The sequence below is a fragment of the Peromyscus maniculatus genome, chromosome 1 (assembly GCF_049852395.1).
Source record: "Peromyscus maniculatus bairdii isolate BWxNUB_F1_BW_parent chromosome 1, HU_Pman_BW_mat_3.1, whole genome shotgun sequence".
In the NCBI taxonomy this organism is placed as follows: Eukaryota; Metazoa; Chordata; class Mammalia; order Rodentia; family Cricetidae; genus Peromyscus; species Peromyscus maniculatus.
In genome coordinates this window covers 194,068,695-194,085,188 of record NC_134852.1, presented here as the reverse complement: position 1 = coordinate 194,085,188, position 16,494 = coordinate 194,068,695, and the positions used below count along the sequence as shown (strand labels likewise).

The 16,494-nt window shown below is 44.2% G+C and overlaps 1 protein-coding gene across 2 annotated transcripts in view; it reads left to right on the top strand.

The window, feature by feature from the left end:
* Window positions 1–1,846: 1,846 nt before the first annotated feature.
* Arhgap19 (Rho GTPase activating protein 19) overlaps window positions 1,847–16,494 on the top strand; it is a 44,360-nt gene continuing 29,712 nt past the window's right edge. The window contains exon 1 of one of the 2 annotated variants that reach the window (XM_006990456.4): window positions 1,847–1,948. In XM_006990456.4, coding sequence (XP_006990518.1) covers window positions 1,893–1,948 — 56 coding nt within the window. In that variant the 5' untranslated portion in view covers window positions 1,847–1,892. Of the gene's footprint in view, window positions 1,949–13,861; window positions 14,000–16,494 lie in introns of those variants that run through there. The other variant, XM_016008753.3, reaches the window with a different exon arrangement.

The following is a 16,494-nucleotide window of genomic DNA, read 5'->3' as shown; positions in this document are numbered from 1 at the left end:
CATTTTCTTAATTAGTGATGGATGTGGGAGAGCCTAGCCCATTATGGGTGGTGCCACCCCTAGGCTGATGGTCCTGGGTTCTATTGGAAAGCCAGCTGAGCAAGCCATGAGGAGTAAGCCAGTAAAAAGCATCTCTCCATGGCCACTGCATCAGCTCCTTGTAAGTGTTACAGCTCAGATGGAAAGGATCCTGGCAGTCAAAAGCCAAGGAATACAACAAAGTCACACCACGCAACAGACTTCACACAAGAGATTTATCGAGAGGGATGAATCTAGGAGGGTGGCTGCCTCTGGGTGAGAAGCAGCAGAGAACTGGGTAGAACACGGGTTTAGATAGGGTTTCTTGGGGCTGGGGGAGCTTTCCAGGGTGGCCTGGGATTGGAGGGATTATGTGGCCTGATGTTGGGGCAAACTCAGGGATTGGTGGGATTTTTTCTTGTAGGGCAGGGCCTGATCACTCTCTGGCCAGGGCTGGGAAAGGCTGTTACAGCTCTTAGGAAATGGCAGTTAGTGCTGTTAGGGAAGCCTGGGATGCAGGGCCTTACCAAATTTACAAAGTATAACAAAGTTTACCAAGGGAGTATCTGCTCACCGCAGGGAAAGCTCTTCCTGCTGCTTGAGTGGGCATGAACTGCCAACACTCCTAACTCCAGGTTTCTGCCCTGTTTGAGTTCCTGTCCTGACTTTCTTTAATGAACAAATAAATAAACTCTTTCCTCCCTAAGTTGCTTTGGTTATGGTGTTTCATCACAGCAATAGTAACTCTAAGACATAGTTTTTGCTTAAAATCTACTCATTCCTTCCTTATACTTTAAATCATGTCTAGGTTATAATACCTAAAGCTAAATAAATAGCTTTTTAAAATGCATTGTTTAGGGAATAAGAAGAAAAAGGTCGCCAGGCGGTGGTGGCACACACTTTAATCCCAGCCCTAGGGAGGCAGAGGCAGGTGGACCTCTATGAGTTCAAGGCCAGCTTGGTCTGTAGAGCTAATTCCAGGACAGACTCCAAAGCTACACAGAAGAAGAAGAAGAGGAGGAGGAGGAGGAGGAGGAGGAGGAGGAGGAGGAGGAGGAGGAGGAGGAAGAAGAAGAAGAAGAAGAAGAAGAAGAAGAAGAAGAAGAAGAAGAAGAAAAAGTTCTGTATACATTGAATATAGACCCTCCTTAACTTCTCCCCTGAAAGTTCTAGATCTGCTCTTGGTTCTGGATACAAAGTTGAAAATATGGGACTCTGTTCTTAGCTGATATTCTCTGTCTCAGTCTTGAATTTCCGAGAGGTAACATTTTGTGTGTGTGTGTGTGTGTGTGTGTGTGTGTGTGTGTGTGTGTGTGTGTGAATGAGTTTACTTAGGGTTGCTTGCAGGAACATACAGGCTATATACCACTGAAGAGAATGTCTTTCCGTCCCTCTTACAATCTATGGAACCTGGGTAAGTGGGGCATGAGGGGTGATGAGCCCTTCCCCCAGCAACTGTTAACTGCCTACAGGAATGGGCGGAGGAGCCTCACGAGCCCTTCCCGTTCAAGTGACTCCTAAGGTCACTTTCAAAATCGACAGTTCTGTATCTCTTAGATTTACCCGTTGTGGAAAGTGTAGAATGGGATTTCTGACTAGATCCTAAAAGTCGTCGGAATTACATGGGTTAATCAAAGCAAGAAACTACATCTCCCGGCAGGCCTCGGGACAGTGTCTCTTCCACCCTTTCTTTTGCTCTGTGCCACCAATGACAGTTAGATATTTGAATAGGCCAATAGTAGCATGGAACTGCTCATATGTGGGCGGAGCCATAGGTTCATCCAGTAGTACGGGGCTTGAGGAAACATTCTAGCCAATCGAAGGGCTCGGGGGCGGGCCCTGAGGCGGGGCCGCGGACCGAACTGCCGCGGAAGATGGCGGCGGAGGCGCTGAGTGGAGGGGAGCCACCGGCCTCCAACTCCTGCCGGAGGTGAGCCAAGTTCTCAGTCCCGCTGCCTAGGAGACGGGGCTGTGGGTTGGCGATGTCGCCGCCCTGCCCTTGAGTCACCGTGGCCCACAGGGCCGGGCTTTGTTTCTCGCTCCCGTGGTGTCCACGCCGTCGCGCCTGCGGGGGCTGAGGCGCGTCGCTGCGGTCTGCGCTCGCGGCGCTGCGTGGAGCCCGCCCGCCGCTCCGGCTGCCGGCTACCGGCCGTGCCTACCGCCCCCTGCCCTGGCGCCGAGCGTTTTCAATGGAGACTGAAGCCCAGAGCGCTTCGGCGAATGCCCCCAACGTCACTGGAGCTTTAAATGTCCCCCGGGGCAGCCTCTGCGCTGAAGTCCCAGCAGGGACTTGAGTGACAGTTAGAAAGGGATTTGAACCCAGGCCGGCTGACCTCTCTCGGCTTCAGTCCTTGTCTGTAAATGAACATGACAGTGCTTATTTCAGAACACGGACGGAATGAAACAAGTCGTTTAAAGCGCCTGGCCCCCAGCCTGGCCAATACTGTTCGAAATATGATAGATTGTGTGTTTCCTTGGAGAACAGCCGAAGAACAACACATCGTGGGTTCTGCTGTCCATGAAATTGTGACTTCATTTCTTCTTTTCCAAACAGGAAAGCCGAGTCTGTCACTCCAATAGAATGAGGTTATTTACATTTGTCTCAGAATATGATGAGTGTCATACTTTGGTACCATTGGTAAGGAACAGACGAGTCCAAGAATTCTGAGAAAGTGGGTTTGTGAGTCTGATTCTTCCTGCTCCTAGATGGGCTTGTTTGGGTTGATTAGGGTTTTATATGGAGGAGTTTCCTACTCGTTGACCTACCCAGAAATGGCTGACACCCCCACCCTGCCCCGAACTGTGTTGTGGGTTGCTAAATGTCATAGATCATTCCTCATCCAACTCGAAAATCCTGAATTGTAATGAAAATGAGGACAAATGAAATACTGTTCTACAGCAAGAGGGCTGAATTCCTCCACAAAGCTACCGCCAACTGAATCTAAGATTTTAAACTGTTAACTACATGATCAACACAGACTCTGAAACCTTCTATTGCTGTTGTTGAGACAGGTTCTTGCTAAGTAGCTAGGCTGGATTGGAATGCCCAATCCTGCTTCAGCTTCCCCAATACTAGTTAATTGCATATTGGGGGAGCTAAGTTGTGTTCTTGTGAGCTTATTTATTTATTTACTTTTTTGTTGTTGTTTGTGGGTTTTTTTCCCTTTCACAACAGGGTTTCTCTGTGTAGACCTGGCTGTCCTGGATCTCACTCTGTAGACCAGGCTGGCCTTGAACTGAGAGATCCACCTGCCTCTGCCTCCTGAGTGCTGGGATTAAAGGCGTGTGCCACCACCGCCCTGCATATTTACTTATTTTTTGAGACAAAGTCTCATGTAACCCAAGTTGACCTCAATCTTAAGCTTCTGAACCTCCTCTCTCTACCTCACAAGTGCTGGGATTACAGGCACATGCCACTGAGACCAGTTTTATGTGGTGTTAGGAATCAAACCCAGGACTCCATGCATGCTAGGTAAGCATTCTACTGACTGAGCTATATTCCCGGCCCCTTTTAGTTAATGGGACTAAAAACAATTAATATATTACCTATCGTATGTACGTGTGTGTGTGTGTGTGTGTGTGTGTGTGTGTGTGTGCGCGTGCAAAGGTGCCACAGTCCATACCTCGGAGGTCAGAAGACAACACACAGGAGTTCTCTTCTTCCACCAGTGGATCTGAGAATCGAACTTGGGTTGTTAGGCCTGGCAGTGCCTTACTGAGCCATCTCATGGCCCGAGGTGCATAGTTTAACATTCACAGATCTGTTTTATAACTCTCTCTTTCTGGTGTCTCAGGTAGGATCCTACGGAAAGATTTGCTTTATGAGAAAAGCTTCTATGAGAACAAAAAATATGTTGCAGCTGGGTATAGAAACAGCTGTAGCTGCCAGGTGGTGGGGCGTGCCTTTAATCCCAGCTCTCGGGAGGCAGAGGCAGGTGGATCTCTCAGTTCAAGGCCAGCCTGGTCTACAGAGTGAGTTCCAGGAAAGGCTCCAAAGCTACACAGAGAAACCCTGTCTCAAAAAAACAAAAAAAAACAAAAAACAACAACAACAACAAAAAAAACAAACAAAAAACAAAAAAAAAAAACCAACAACAAAAACCCCAAAACCATTGAGCCTTGGGTACTGTCTTGAGTTGGGCATCCCCTACACTTGGATTGTCTTCATTGCTATAATCTGGAGAAGTTGAGCTTCGTGCCATTTTACTGAGCAAACTCATTAAGAACAGATATCACGAATCTAAATTCTCCTTCAATCTGTGTTTCCCTGTTTCAAATAGCAATGACTTAACAGTCTGCTTAGTGAGTGCTAGCACAAAGTTTTGTGAAGTGCTGTTATTTTAAAAACTTTAAAAATAGCTAGGTGTAAAATTATGCCTCTGTTCTGGGATTAGGAAATTTAGAAAAGAGACAAGTTGATTTAGGGGGTTGAACGTTCCTTGATTAACTGAAGCCCCCAAATGTGATTTTGCTGATTCCATTCAATTTAGAAGAGACTAGAATGAAAACTTCATCTTTGGAGTATAGTTTGCTATTTGGTAGGGGCCATTTAAAGAAAATTGTTTTTTGTTTTTTGTTTTTTTTAATTTTTATGGAACCTGATATTTTATTTACATTTGTGAAGTAACTGATACTGTATATCAAAGTTTCAGGCATTATGTGAGCTTGTTTCTGGGGCTCTCTATTTTCCTTGTCCATTTTATTTCCTGCTTTTAATTTATTTGGTAGATAAAAACATATGCAAAAGCTAATAAATAGAGTCATTATAGAGCCCAGTAATGAAAAGAGCACTTTGAGGGGCTAGAGAGATGGCTCAGTGGTTAAGAGCACTGACTACTCTTCCAGAGGACCCAGGTTCAATTCCCAGCACCCACATGGCAGCTCACAACTGTCTGTAACTCCAGTTCTAGGGGACCTGACACCCTCACACAGACAAACATGCAGACAAAACATCATTGCACATAAAATAAAAATAAATTATATATAAAAAGAGCACTTTGAGTCTTCCTCCTTCCCAAGATCTATGTCACTGGAGCCCATGTTTATAGCCCCCTCCCTCTCTCTATTGTGGTGCTAGGAAGGCATCTGTTGTTGAACTATGAACTATATCCCCGTCCCTGTTACTTTTTTTTTGAGACAGGGTTTCTCTGTGTAGTTTTTCGTCTTTCCTGGAACTTGCTTTGGAGACCAGGCTGGCCTCGAACTCACAGAGATCTGCCTGCCTCTGCCTCCCGAGTGCTGGGATTAAAGGCGTGCGCCACCACCGCCCAGCAACTTTTTTTTTTTTTTTTTTTTTTTTTTTGGTTTTTTCGAGACAGGGTTTCTCTGTGTAGCTTTGCGCCTTTCCTGGAACTCGCTTTGGAGACCAGGCTGGCCTCGAACTCACAGAGATCCGCCTGCCTCTGCCTCCCGAGTGCTGGGATTAAAGGCGTGCGCCACCGCCGCCCGGCAAAACAGTTTTTTTTGTTTTGTTTTTATTTCTGGATCTTAGTGGACCAGGATGGCCTCGAACTCACAGAGATCTGCCTGCCTCTGCCTCCCGAGTGCTGGGATTAAAGGCATGCGCCACCACTGCTCGCGCCCAGCAACTTTTTAAAAAATCAACATAGTTTAGATAGGTGTGGTGGTGAACATCTGTAACCCTAGCACTAGTGGGGTAGAGGCAGGAGAATCAGGAGTTCAAGGTCAGCCTCATCTTATGGAGAGAATTTGAAGCCAGCCTGGGCTACATGAGACCCTGTCTCAAGAAAACAAACCCAAACCAAAATCCATCATCTTGGACAATGAATATATGCTATATAATTATTTCTGTGCAATGGCTATCAATAATACAACTAAAATTTTTAGAGAATTGAAGATCAGGTGTGCACATACCTATCAATTTCAACACTAGGGTGCTTGAGGCAGGAGGATGATGAGTTCAGGGTCAACTTGGGCTAAAGTTAGTGAGACCTGTCTTGAAAAACAAACAAAACATCAAAAAACTAAAACAAAGCAAACAAACAAACAAAAACCTCTTTAAACTAATACATTTTCAATAAGATCCTTCAGAGCAAAAGGATTCTTAGACACTATTCATCCCTCTGGATTTTGGAACACACAGATGTACATAATAGAATTGCTTCTAGTGCTAATTCCTGGGACTCTTGCCATTTAAAGTCTATAGAAAATAAACTTGGGCCAGATAGTAGTCCCACCACTCAGGAGGCAGAGGCAGGAGGGTCTCTGAGTTGAGTTCCAGGACAGCTAGGGCTACACAGAGAAACCCTGTCTTCAATTCCCCCAACCTCAAAAAAAAAAAAAAAAAAGAGAAAAGAAAACAAACTTGCAAGTCTTTGACTCTACTTGTTTGAGGAGTGAGAGATTTGGCATAAATGGGTAAGAGGGGGGACCCTGTTAGCGAGATGTCTTATAGAACATTCCTCAAATAGAGAATTTTGGTGTTACTTTATTTTTTTTATTTTTATTTTTTATTGGTTTTTCAAGACAGGGTTTCTCTGTGTAGCTTTGCGCCTTTCCTGGATCTCACTCTGTAGTCCAGGCTGGCCTCGAACTCACAGATATCCACCTGCCTCTGCCTCCCGAGTGCTGGGATTAAAGGCGTGATGTTACTTTAAAAAAGTATTTATGTGTATGTGTGTGTATGTCTGTGTGAGTGTATACCACATGTATGCAGGTGTTCATAATAGGCCAGAAGAGGGTGTCAGGTCCCCGTCAGCTGGAGTTACAGATGGTTTTAAGCTGTTTGATGTGGGTGCTGAGAACTGCACTTTTGGTCCTCTGGAAGACGAGCAAGCACTTTTAATCACTGAGCTCTCTTGCTAGCCCCTGGTGTTACTTTAAGAGAACAACAACACCCCCAGCCCCATTATTATGTGTTTGTGCCATGGCACACCAGTGGAGGTCAGAGGACAGCTTTCAAGAGTTGGTTCACTCTCTTCCCCACGTGGGTCCTGGGGATCACAGGTTGTCAGGCTTGGCAGCAAGCACCTGTACCCTCTAAGCCATGTCACTCGCCTGTTGGTGTTATTTTATAACGCAGTTAGCCTCCTTCTCAGTCTACATTGTTTTAGGGAAGGAAATTATGAGACATGTCAACCATAAGAGTAATGTCAATTCTTCTGACACTCAAAAGAATAAACATTACCAATAAGCCAATAAAATGGCGTCATGGATGGTCTGAGAAGTGTAACTACTTCTCTGGATTGAGAACATTACATTGTCATTGAATAGAACATGCATGTGTATGCCTGCAGGCCAGAAGAAGGTGCCAGATCTCACTACAGATGGTTGTGAGCCACCATGTGGGTGCTGGGAATTGATCCTCTGGAAGAACAGTCAGTGCTCTTAACCACCGAGCCATCTCTCCAGCCCCAGCAAAGAATTCTTTCACCTCTGGTTTGTCAGTTTATGTTGAATTGTTTTTGTAGCTTCAATTTAGTTTAAGTTGAGGTCAAATATAGGGGCTGAATACATTTTGCAGACGGTTGGAACCTAGGAGATAAGTGTAAGTAGGCATTGCAGCTGGGATGGAAAGGTATTCTGGCAGTTGGGAGCCAAAGAATACCACAACCTCACTGTAAGCTTAGCAGCTTGCAGCCCTGCTCTAGGGAAAGGTTTCCCCAAGGCAGCAGCAGCTCTGCTCCAGCAGGGGAGGGTTTCCCCAGTGAAGTTGTTACAGCTCTGCTCCTGTCCCCTGTAGTTTAACAACTCTGCTCCACTAGGGGGAAGTTTCCTTAGTGAAAGTGTTACAGCTCTGCTCTTCTCTGCTCTGGGGAAAGTTGTTACAGCTGGGTTCTGCTCTCAGAAAATGTCACACAATACAACAAACCTCATTCAAAAGATCTAATGGGAAGGAGGAGTCCAGGAGAGTGGCTGCCTCTAGGCAACAGCAAACTGAACAGGGTACAGAGCTTATACAGAGTTTCTTGGGGTAGGGGTGGGGGCTTTCCAGGGTGGTTTGGGATTAGTAGATTTTGGTGGTCTGATTCTGGGGCAAGCTCAGGGATTGGTGGCATTTTGAGCTCAGGGACCTTAGGGATTGGTGGGATTCTGTGCTCAGGGATTGGTGGGATTCTGTGCTCAGGGATTGGTGGGATTCTGCAGCCCGACTCTGGGGCAAGCTCAGGGATTGATGGGATTTCAAGTCCTGGTCCTGGGGTCAAGTCTGGGTCAGAGTGTTTTTCCTTAGCCCTTTTTACCCTACAGTAAGAGGTTCACATTACAGAACCTTGCCAGGGCAGTGTCTCTTAAGGGCAGACTTTCTTTAGGGTTTAAATGTTCTAAGAGATTTCTGTTCTGTGAAGCTGTGTGGTGCTGCTTACTGTTCTGGACTGTTTCTTATAGCTATAAAGCCTGTAAACTGGGTGTATGGCCTATTTTATCTTCTCTATGTATAGCTTTCATGATTCAACTTAAATTTGCTATGAAGATGTAGGGAGAGGGAGAATATACTAGCTTTGTTTGGTACTTTATTCCTTTTCTAATAGGTCCCAAATAAAGTGACATACTTAACCCTGCATTTCAGAGCCTCTTATGGCTGAAAATGCACCAAGAGAGTGCATACTTCTCGCAGGGTGGTGAGTCAGGCTTAGACAACTTTAAATATAGCTTATATTTTGAGAAATGCTGCCAAGGTTGTGGTTCTTAGAGAACAAGTCAAGTTAAGCAATTCACCAGGGAGGAAATATTTAGTTTTGTGGGTTTACAGTTTGGACAGGAGTCAGCCAGAAGATCCATCTGCAGGATGCTGGCTTTTGCTCCCTGGAGCTGTGTGGGTTCATGGCTTCAGTGCCCTCAGAAGTACTTGCATTTTATTTTTCCTTAATTGATTTTTCAAAGGTGGATCCTCTTTCCAGCCCATTCCAGGCATATCACTTTACATGCAGAGTACCATCTAGTGGTAAAGGAAATCACTGTAGACTGCAACTAGGTTGTAAAATGACCCTGGGCTCTGCCATTCTTAGAGATAGCTGCGTATCTGTTTTCCTACACACCTAATTATTCTTTTTCCTGCTTCTGACCATATCTGTGCTGTGTGTGTGTGTGTGTGTGTGTGTGTGTGTGTGTGTGTGTGTGTGTGTGTGTGAGATAGGGACCAGACCTAGGACTCTGAGTTTACCAGGCAAGCACTCTATTGCTATGCCAATTCCCAACCGTAGGGGAGGTCAACCTTGGGTGTTGGTCCTCAGGAGCTAACCCCTTGTTTTGTTTTTTTGTTTTGTTTTTCGAGACAGGGTTTCTCCTAGTTGTTTTGGTGCCTGTCCTGGATCTTGCTCTGTAGACCAGGCTGGCCTCGAACTCACAGAGATCCGCCTGGCTCTGCCTCTTGAGTGCTGAGATTAAAAGCATGTGCCACTGCCGCCCAGCTAATTTCCTTACTTTTAAAAGCGTTGTGTGGGATGATGGTGGTACACACTCCAGGCTTGGACTTCAGTCTAGTACTGAAGAAAGGATTTTTGAATTCTGATGTTCTATAAAACCTGAAAACTAAGGAGTATTTTCAGAATACCTAGAAAAGGTTCTCAAGAGGGATAGAAAGTCTGCCATTTTTGTCATCTAAATCATTCAGGTTTAAGATAACAATGGAGCTGGGCATGGTGGTGCACACCTTTAATCCCAGCACTCAAGAGGCAGAGGCAGGTGGATCTCTGTGAGTTCAAAGCCAGCCTGGTCTACAGAGTGAGTTCTGGGACAGCCAGGGCTATACAGAGAATCCCTGTCTCGAAAAACAAAACTAAATAACACCAAAAAAAAAAAAAAAAAAAAAAAAAAAAAAAAAAAAAAAAAAGAGGAAATTATGTAGTTTGATGATTTTCTGTTTTGTTTGTTTGTTTGTTGTATTGGATATTAAAGCCAGGGCCTCACACATGCCAAGTACATGCTTTACCTTGGAGCTTCATTTCCAACCCCTTTATGATATTTATATCACTTGTAGCAAGATTTAGACCCCAATTACTTTATTATTTACAAAACAAAACAAAATCTCCCACAAAGCCACAAGAAATCCTAAACCTCGTCATGAAATGTTGTTTTACACAGAAATATGTAGAGTAATACTTTATCCCTCACACCAGCAGATCTTAACATTTTGCCATATTAGCTTCAAACCCTCCTCACTTTTCACAGCTTAGTGATTTATAACAGCAATACTAGCACCTGGGAAGTAGTTTCAAGAATGACGTCGAACTGATCTTCAAGTTTCCTTCTTGCAAGTGTTGGGGTTCCAGGTAGGGTTTGTAATCTCAGCACTGGGAGAGATAGGTAGATCTTTGGAATCACTGGCCATTTTTGCTGAATTGGTGAGCTCCAGGTTCAGTGAGACCCTTGTTTTAGAAAATAAAATGGAGAGAGAGTGATATTGGAAAATATCAGTAGTCAACCCCTGGGCTCCACAAGTATGCGCATGGGTGGGTGCACCTGTGCACACATATGTCTGTACCACACGCAAAAGAAAAGTTATGAAAGAAACTGGGTTCGATTGTAGGTGGCTGGAATCCCTTGCAGTTGGGAGGTGGAGGCAGGAAGATCTTGAGTTCAAAGACAGCATTGAGCTATACAAGGAGACCCTGTTTCAAAGGAACACCCCCCACCCACCAACAAACCAAAACAGTCCCTTAAAAATTGAAAGAGTGAGCATAGGTTAGTAGGATGCTTCCCTAGATGTATGGGCCCTGGGTTTGAGTTTCATGTCTTACAGAAATGAAAAATTGTGGTGGTTTGAATGAGATTAGCCCCCGTAGGCTTATGTATTTGAATATCTAGTCCCTAGCTGGTGGACTATTTAGGAAAGGATTGGGAGTATGGCCTTGTTCAAGTAGATGCAGTCTTGTTGGAGGAAGTATGTTACTGGGAGTGGGCTTTGAGGTTTCAAAAGCCCATGCCAGGCTCAATGTCTCTCTCCTTCTGCCTGCTGCCTGTGGATTAGGATGTAAAACTCTCAGCTAGTGTTTTGGTCCATGCTTGTCTGCTTCCTGTCATGATGATGATGGACTAACTCTCTGAAACTGTAAGCAAGCCCCCAGGTAGATTCTTTCTTGAATGAGAGTTGCTTTGGTCATGGTGTCGCTTCACAACAATAGAACAGTAATTAAGATGAAGATATTCCTCTACCTTTAGCTGTTGAACTACTGAGACAAAAATGGATCCCACAAGATTGGAATGTCCTCAAGAATCTCATGTTGGGAAGAAGGAAAGTGCTGAGGTCATGATACCAGCTAGAGGGGGAGCTTGTTTCCTGAAAGAGATTTCACAAAAGTTCTATCAACTTGTCAGATCACCTTGTGGGGGAGACTGGAGCCCAGACAATGGTGATGGATGAGACCACATCTTGTCTTAGACTGCTTAATTGTGCATACCAATTTAAACCTTAACCTTGCTGGGTGGTGGTGGTGGTGGTGGTGGTGGTGGTGGTGGTGGTGGTGGTGGTGGTGGTGGTGGTGGTGATGCACACCTTTAATCCCAGCACTCGGGAGGCAAAGGCAGGTTTGTCTCTGAGGTGGAGGCCAGCCTGGTCTACAGAACAAGTTCCAGGACAGCCAGGGCTACACAGAGAAACCCTGTCTCCAAAACAAAACAAAAACTTAACCTCATGTCATGACCCCTGAAGATGGACTGGGAGGGGGCATGTCACAGATCCCTTTTCCTCTTTCTCTTGGCCACACTGATGAGTCTCCCTTCTTTGTTTTTCACTACTTGTTGTCTGTTTAGTTGGCAGGGCTGCCAGGGTCCAGGGTATGATCCTAACAACTAAAGTAACACCAGCACTTCAATACAACAAGCAAATATGTAAGAACCTCACATGTGAAAAGCCTTCCCATTCTTTTGGAGGCATTGCGATTTTGTTATGGAGAATATATATGAGTGTATGTGTGTGTGTGTACCTGTGACGCATGTGTGGTCACATGTGCTGTAGAGCCGATGTAGAGGTTAAGAGGAGAACTTTCTGGAGTCATTTCTCTCCTTCCTCTCTTACGTAGATTCTAGGGATTACAACTTGAGTAGCCAAGCTTGCGTATTAATTGCCACTACCTGCTGAGCCATATCACTGGCCTAAAATTTTTAATGTAGGTAAATATCCAACATTTTCTTTGTGGATTATGCTTTTCTATCTTACCACTTAGGCTAGATTGGCTAGTGAACCCCCAGGGACCCTCCTTTGCCTCTTCAGTGCTGGGATTACAAGTGTGTGCAACCACATTGGTCACTTTATAGATTCCAAGGACGGAAGTCACGTTTTCTGGCTTGACAGCAGGTGCTTTTCCCCAGTGAGCTCTCCTCTGCGTGAAAACTTAAACCACATCCACATCGGATTTCTTCCTTGTCCCCTCCACTAGTCACTGCTGTGCCTCTGTACCTGGGTCTTTGTGTGCTTGCAAGATTGAGCTTTCTTTACCTTGGTTGATTTCTTAAATGCTGTTTTCAGGGCTGGGGATATAGCTTAGTGGTAGAGTGCTCTCTTAGCATGCATGAAGCCCTGGGTTCTATCTTTAGCACAGTGAAACACAGGACAAAAGAACGATAATGAACACCCCCCCCCCCCGAAAATCCTCCCCAAACAAAACAACTATTTCTAAATTAACATTTGTTGTTCCACATTTAGAGCTGTATTGTCTTGAATTAAAAATATTATTCTTTAACCACTTCATATATTTAGATAATTTTGATTATATCTATCCCCATTACCCTCATTTATCCCATTCTTCCTGAACCCCTACTTTCCCCCTGAAGTCCCCACACTTGACTCCCCCCTTTCTCTATGTGAGCCCCAGAGTTTAATTAGGGTTGTCAGCGTGAGCATGGGCGAGGGTTTGTTGCTGGAGCACGGGCCACTTTGTAGTGGCTACAGCACTGAAGAACTGTGTTCTGACCAAGGCCAAGGGCAGCACAGTGTGTGGGAATAACCATGAACAGAAGGCAGTGTGACAGCATGGGTGGGTATTTAGCGGAAGAGCAGCAGTAGGTTCCTCCTCGGGCCTGTGCCCGCCCTCTATAGAATAGGGCTCAAATCCATTCAGAAGGCCGTTGTCTACCCCATAAAGTCATGCTACTATGTTCCCAGTGCCATATCTTGCCTGGCATGTCAGCATTGGAGCATACAGGGTCCACAGTTAAGACAATGGTGGTTTTTCTTCCCTGCATACACCTTCCGGGCAGTATGAAATTTAGCTGCAGGGAGAAAGCTTCCAGCTCAATTCCAGCCTGATTTTTCTAAGTCTTGCAACCAAAGTGGGTGCTGTCTACCAATACAGCCTATTAGCAATAGCTTTTATTTTTCTGGGGCCTCTGGGGTCTCCATGACCAATGGGAAGTATCCCACATCTGGCTCTAGGATTTCCAGTTAATAACGTGTGCTGGACTAGAGAGAGACGGTTCAGCGGTTAAGAAAGCTTACTGCTTTTGCAGAGGACCCAGGTTCAGTTCCCAGTATTCATGTCAGGTGGCACACAACCACCTTTAACTCCATTCCAGGGGATCCTATTGACCCTGGCCTCTGTGGGCACCTGTGTGCACATAGAGTACAAACTCACACAAGCACACAGATATACACATAAATAAGAGAAAAAACATGGCTTCTGGAAGCTGGAATTTACTTTTTGTGTACAATGTGGAGTAGAGATCCTACCCCTCCTACATATTATAAAACTCCCATCTGATGTGCTTACATTATGTGATATTCCATTTTCTGTATCCTGCAGTGTAGAAGTGAAGGGAGACTGCTGTTGATTTCACCCAGAGACTGGCAAGTACAATTAGCTAGGCTAGCTTTGTACTTTTGTTTGGTTCCTCCTTGCAGAACAGTGCTGAGTCTTAGTAAGGACCGCCTTTCAGGCCCCATAATATGTCCTTGTGCCTCCTCCATGCCTGGAATTTGTGTGGGCTGCACAGGGGCCGGAAAGGAGAGTCCTTTGTCACAGCAGGAGAAAGCTTTGTCCTGTCTCTTGCACTTAGCAATGCCTCATCAGAAGCTTTCGGCGTTTATGTAAGAAGTTTAATTTTTCTTGATCTTGAGTGAACTTACTTTAAAAGTTTTGTAGAATAGGATGTTGTCTTTCGTAGTATTACAAATGTCTTATGATAAATACATTCTTTGTTGTTGTTAGCTTTGTGTTGTGGAAGTGTATATTTGGGAGGGGATTAGTGGGCTTTGCAATAGTGGGGAACTTGAAAAGAAAACCTCTTTTAACTATTTTCTATGGCTCATCTTCCACTTTCTTCCTCTTTGGTTTCTGTCTCCCAAGTCCTCATACCAGGTGCTCCATTCGGAAAAAGTGAGGAAGAGGTTAAAGAATAATTCCCCTAAAGAGAAAGTGTGGCATAGAGAGAGTGAACGAACAGGGGAGGGGTGGGGTGGGGCGCGGAGGGGAAGGAAATGAGATGATCTGTGCCTCACGGGCACAAGTGTATCTTTTTTCTTAGGGCAGCCTTGAACCTGCTCAAGGCTGTTTAGGAGGAAGCATTTTTTTTTTTTTTCCAGGGTGGTAGGAAGGAGGGGTTTGTGTTTCTAGAACCTTTTCTAGTGTGTATGTTTGATCCAGTTTAGTGCTGGGAGGTTTAGCAGAGGGAAAAAAATTTCAGTCTTAACCAGTCATGCTCTTGTTAAAATAATGAAAATCTGTAGCCTTTTACATGTGTACATGTTTCCACTTAAGGACTATGATGTATGTTTTTTGTTTTTTCTTGAGACAGGGTTTCTCTGTGTAGCTTTGCACCTTTCCTGGATCTTGCTTTGTAGACCAGGCTGGCCTTGAATTCACAGAGATCCGCCTACTTCTGCCTCCCAAGTGCTGGGATTAAAGGCGTGTGCCACCACCGCCCGGCGATGTATATGTTTTATGTACATTAATGCTAGAGATAATTTGGTCTGAAAGTAGTTCTTCAGATTTAAAGAGATGTGACTTACATTGATTGGACAATCACAAGGTTATTTTTCTTGGGCTTCGGCATTTTCTGATTTTTGTTGTTGTGGTGATGGTGGTCACTTCTTATTGGTAGTGATTATAAACATTAGTTTCATAGTGACTCTCGTTTCTTTCCTGTAATAATTGACACCGAAAAAAGAGGCTTTTGTCAAAGGGTTAAAATGAAGTTACTTCTTATGCCTTTAATCCCAGCACATGGGAAGCAGAGGCAGGTAGATCTCTGAGTTTGAGGTCAGCCTGGCTACAAAGGGAGTTCAGGCTTACCCAGAAAAACACTGTCTCAAAAAACAAAACAAAACAAAACAAAACAAAAAGAAGTTGCTTCTGATTGTAGTTGTGCAATTATTGACGTGCCTAAGTTTACATAGGAAAACAGTGTAAGCTAGTGTGAAAGGCTGAGGGGACAAGCTTCTAAGTGTTCTATTCAGTGACTTGAGAACACACATTCAGAGATCTAAATTCTGACGTGATTTTTTTTTTTTAAATAAATTTACTGTGTGTGTGTGTATAGGTCAGAAGACAGTTTGTGGGAGTTGATTCTTCCCTGTCAAGTAGCCCCTAGGGATCAAACTCAGGTTGTTAGGCATGGTGGCAGACACTTTACTGACTGAGCCAGCTTGCTCTCTGAGTTCTCAGGTGAAGATTGGGGCTGTTAAAATTATGCAATATTTTTTTTCAGGGAAGTACCGATGAACTTTGAAGTTTACTTATCTGTGTCTTGTTGTCATTATACTGTTATTAAAAATTATCAGCCTGGTTGAGGATGTGGCTCATTGGTAGAGCATGTCTAACATGTACTCAGTCCTAGGTTTAACTCCCAGTACCACAAACAAAATTTATTACCTGGGTATGATAGTTTACACCTGTAATCCCAGTATTTGGGAGGTTGAGGCGGTAGGGCTGCAAAATGAGTTTCAGACCAGCTTGGTCTCTAGAATGAAACTGTCTGAAAAACCAATGCACCAAACCAAACCAAACCAAACCAAACCAAACCAAACCAAACCAAACCAAACCAAACCAACCAAACAACCAAACAAACAAGGTTTGGGATATTGCTGGGAAGGGTACTTGCCTAGAATGCAAAAGCCCAACATCAGAAAGGAAGATCATGCTGTGTTAGAAAGATATGTTGTTGATTAGCTCTGTTTAATATTTAGAGGCATTACTTTTCCTGGAACAGTACTTGATAGCCTGGGTGCAGTAGACATTTTATTGTGGAAGTATTGTATGAGTCAGGTGAACTTAACTTTGCTTTACTGAAATATGATTAAGTTGTCCTTTGTGATGTGTGTTATATTTATTCATGGGCTCTATAATTGATGACTGTATACATATATGATAAGGATTGGAATCAGCCATTAGAGATAATAGATGGTAAGTACATTCGATGATGTGTGTGCTATAGGGGGTGGAATAGTACAGTTCTTATTTTTATTAATTTAATAATAATAATTATAATTTTTTAGAAGTCTTGTAAAAATGTATTCTCAGATCCCCTGGAGCTGCAGTTACTGGCAGTTGTGAGCTCCTTGGCAGGGGTGCTGGTGACCAAACT